Source organism: Tupaia chinensis, unplaced genomic scaffold (assembly GCF_000334495.1).
Source record: "Tupaia chinensis unplaced genomic scaffold, TupChi_1.0 Scaffold138665_1, whole genome shotgun sequence".
Lineage (NCBI taxonomy): Eukaryota > Metazoa > Chordata > Mammalia > Scandentia > Tupaiidae > Tupaia > Tupaia belangeri.
In genome coordinates, this window is record NW_006198557.1 from 648,509 (window position 1) to 649,351 (window position 843).

Below are 843 nucleotides of genomic sequence, written 5' to 3' on the forward strand. Positions count from 1 at the left end.
CCAAGCACCGTGCAAGACTGAGAGCAGATCCCCCACCCGCCCCCCCGCCCGATGTGGAGACGAGGAGGGGGACATTGGCAGAAATTCGGCAAAGATCATTTGTGTTTGTTTTTTTTTTTAAGGAAAAAAAAATTAAAACATAAAAAATCAGAAAGGTACCTAACAGTGACATTTACAAAGCCCTTCACATATCCCGAGGCACTGAGCTGAGGCTGAGAGGTCAAAGGACAAAGCTCTTTGGGTAGGGGGCACCAAACCACACTCCCCCCGCCCCTAGATGACACTCGGCTTCCAGATGGCTCCCACCTAAAGCTCCTGGTCACTGGGGCTGCTGCTTAGAAAGACCACGTTGCTCAAAGACTCCAAGTGATTCTCACCAGGGCCTCTAATGAGGTACGAGTTCTAACCCCGGCCTAGGCTGACGGAGGGATTTCTGGGTGGGTGACCTTTGTCCCTAGGCCCTGATAAAGCTTCAGTTTTTTCTGGAAACTTGAATACCTATGTGGACTCCAGGGTGTGTAGCCTTGGGGCTAAGGTACCAGCGTCTGCAGAGCAGTTTACTGCCAGGTGCCAGCACTGGGACCTGGCCGTCCCTTGGTGCCCTCCCGCCCTCCCCAGGGTGGGGCGCGCGGCCATGAGGGGTGGGTTACCTGATTGGGGATGGCTCTCTTCTTGTTCAGCTGCGTGCTCCTCTGCTGGGCGCTGAAAGGGGAGCACAGAGAAGGGGTACACGGTGAGACGCCAGAGAGATGGGGGCGAGGGCAGGGGGTGGAGGGGACAGGGTTCTCTACCTTGGCAGCCAACAGACCAGCTATGGGCAAATACGCAACGAGCTTCCCAAGG

At 55.8% G+C, this 843-nt stretch overlaps 1 protein-coding gene across 1 annotated transcript in view; it reads right to left on the reverse strand.

Moving 5' to 3' along the window:
- The window catches only part of DNM2 (dynamin 2), a 53,423-nt gene that overhangs the window by 15,370 nt on the left and 37,210 nt on the right, over positions 1-843 (reverse strand). Inside the window, exon 14 of the mRNA XM_006161586.3 lies at positions 651-702. Within this exon, the coding sequence (XP_006161648.2) occupies positions 651-702 (52 nt within the window). The remainder of the gene's footprint in view (positions 1-650; positions 703-843) is intronic.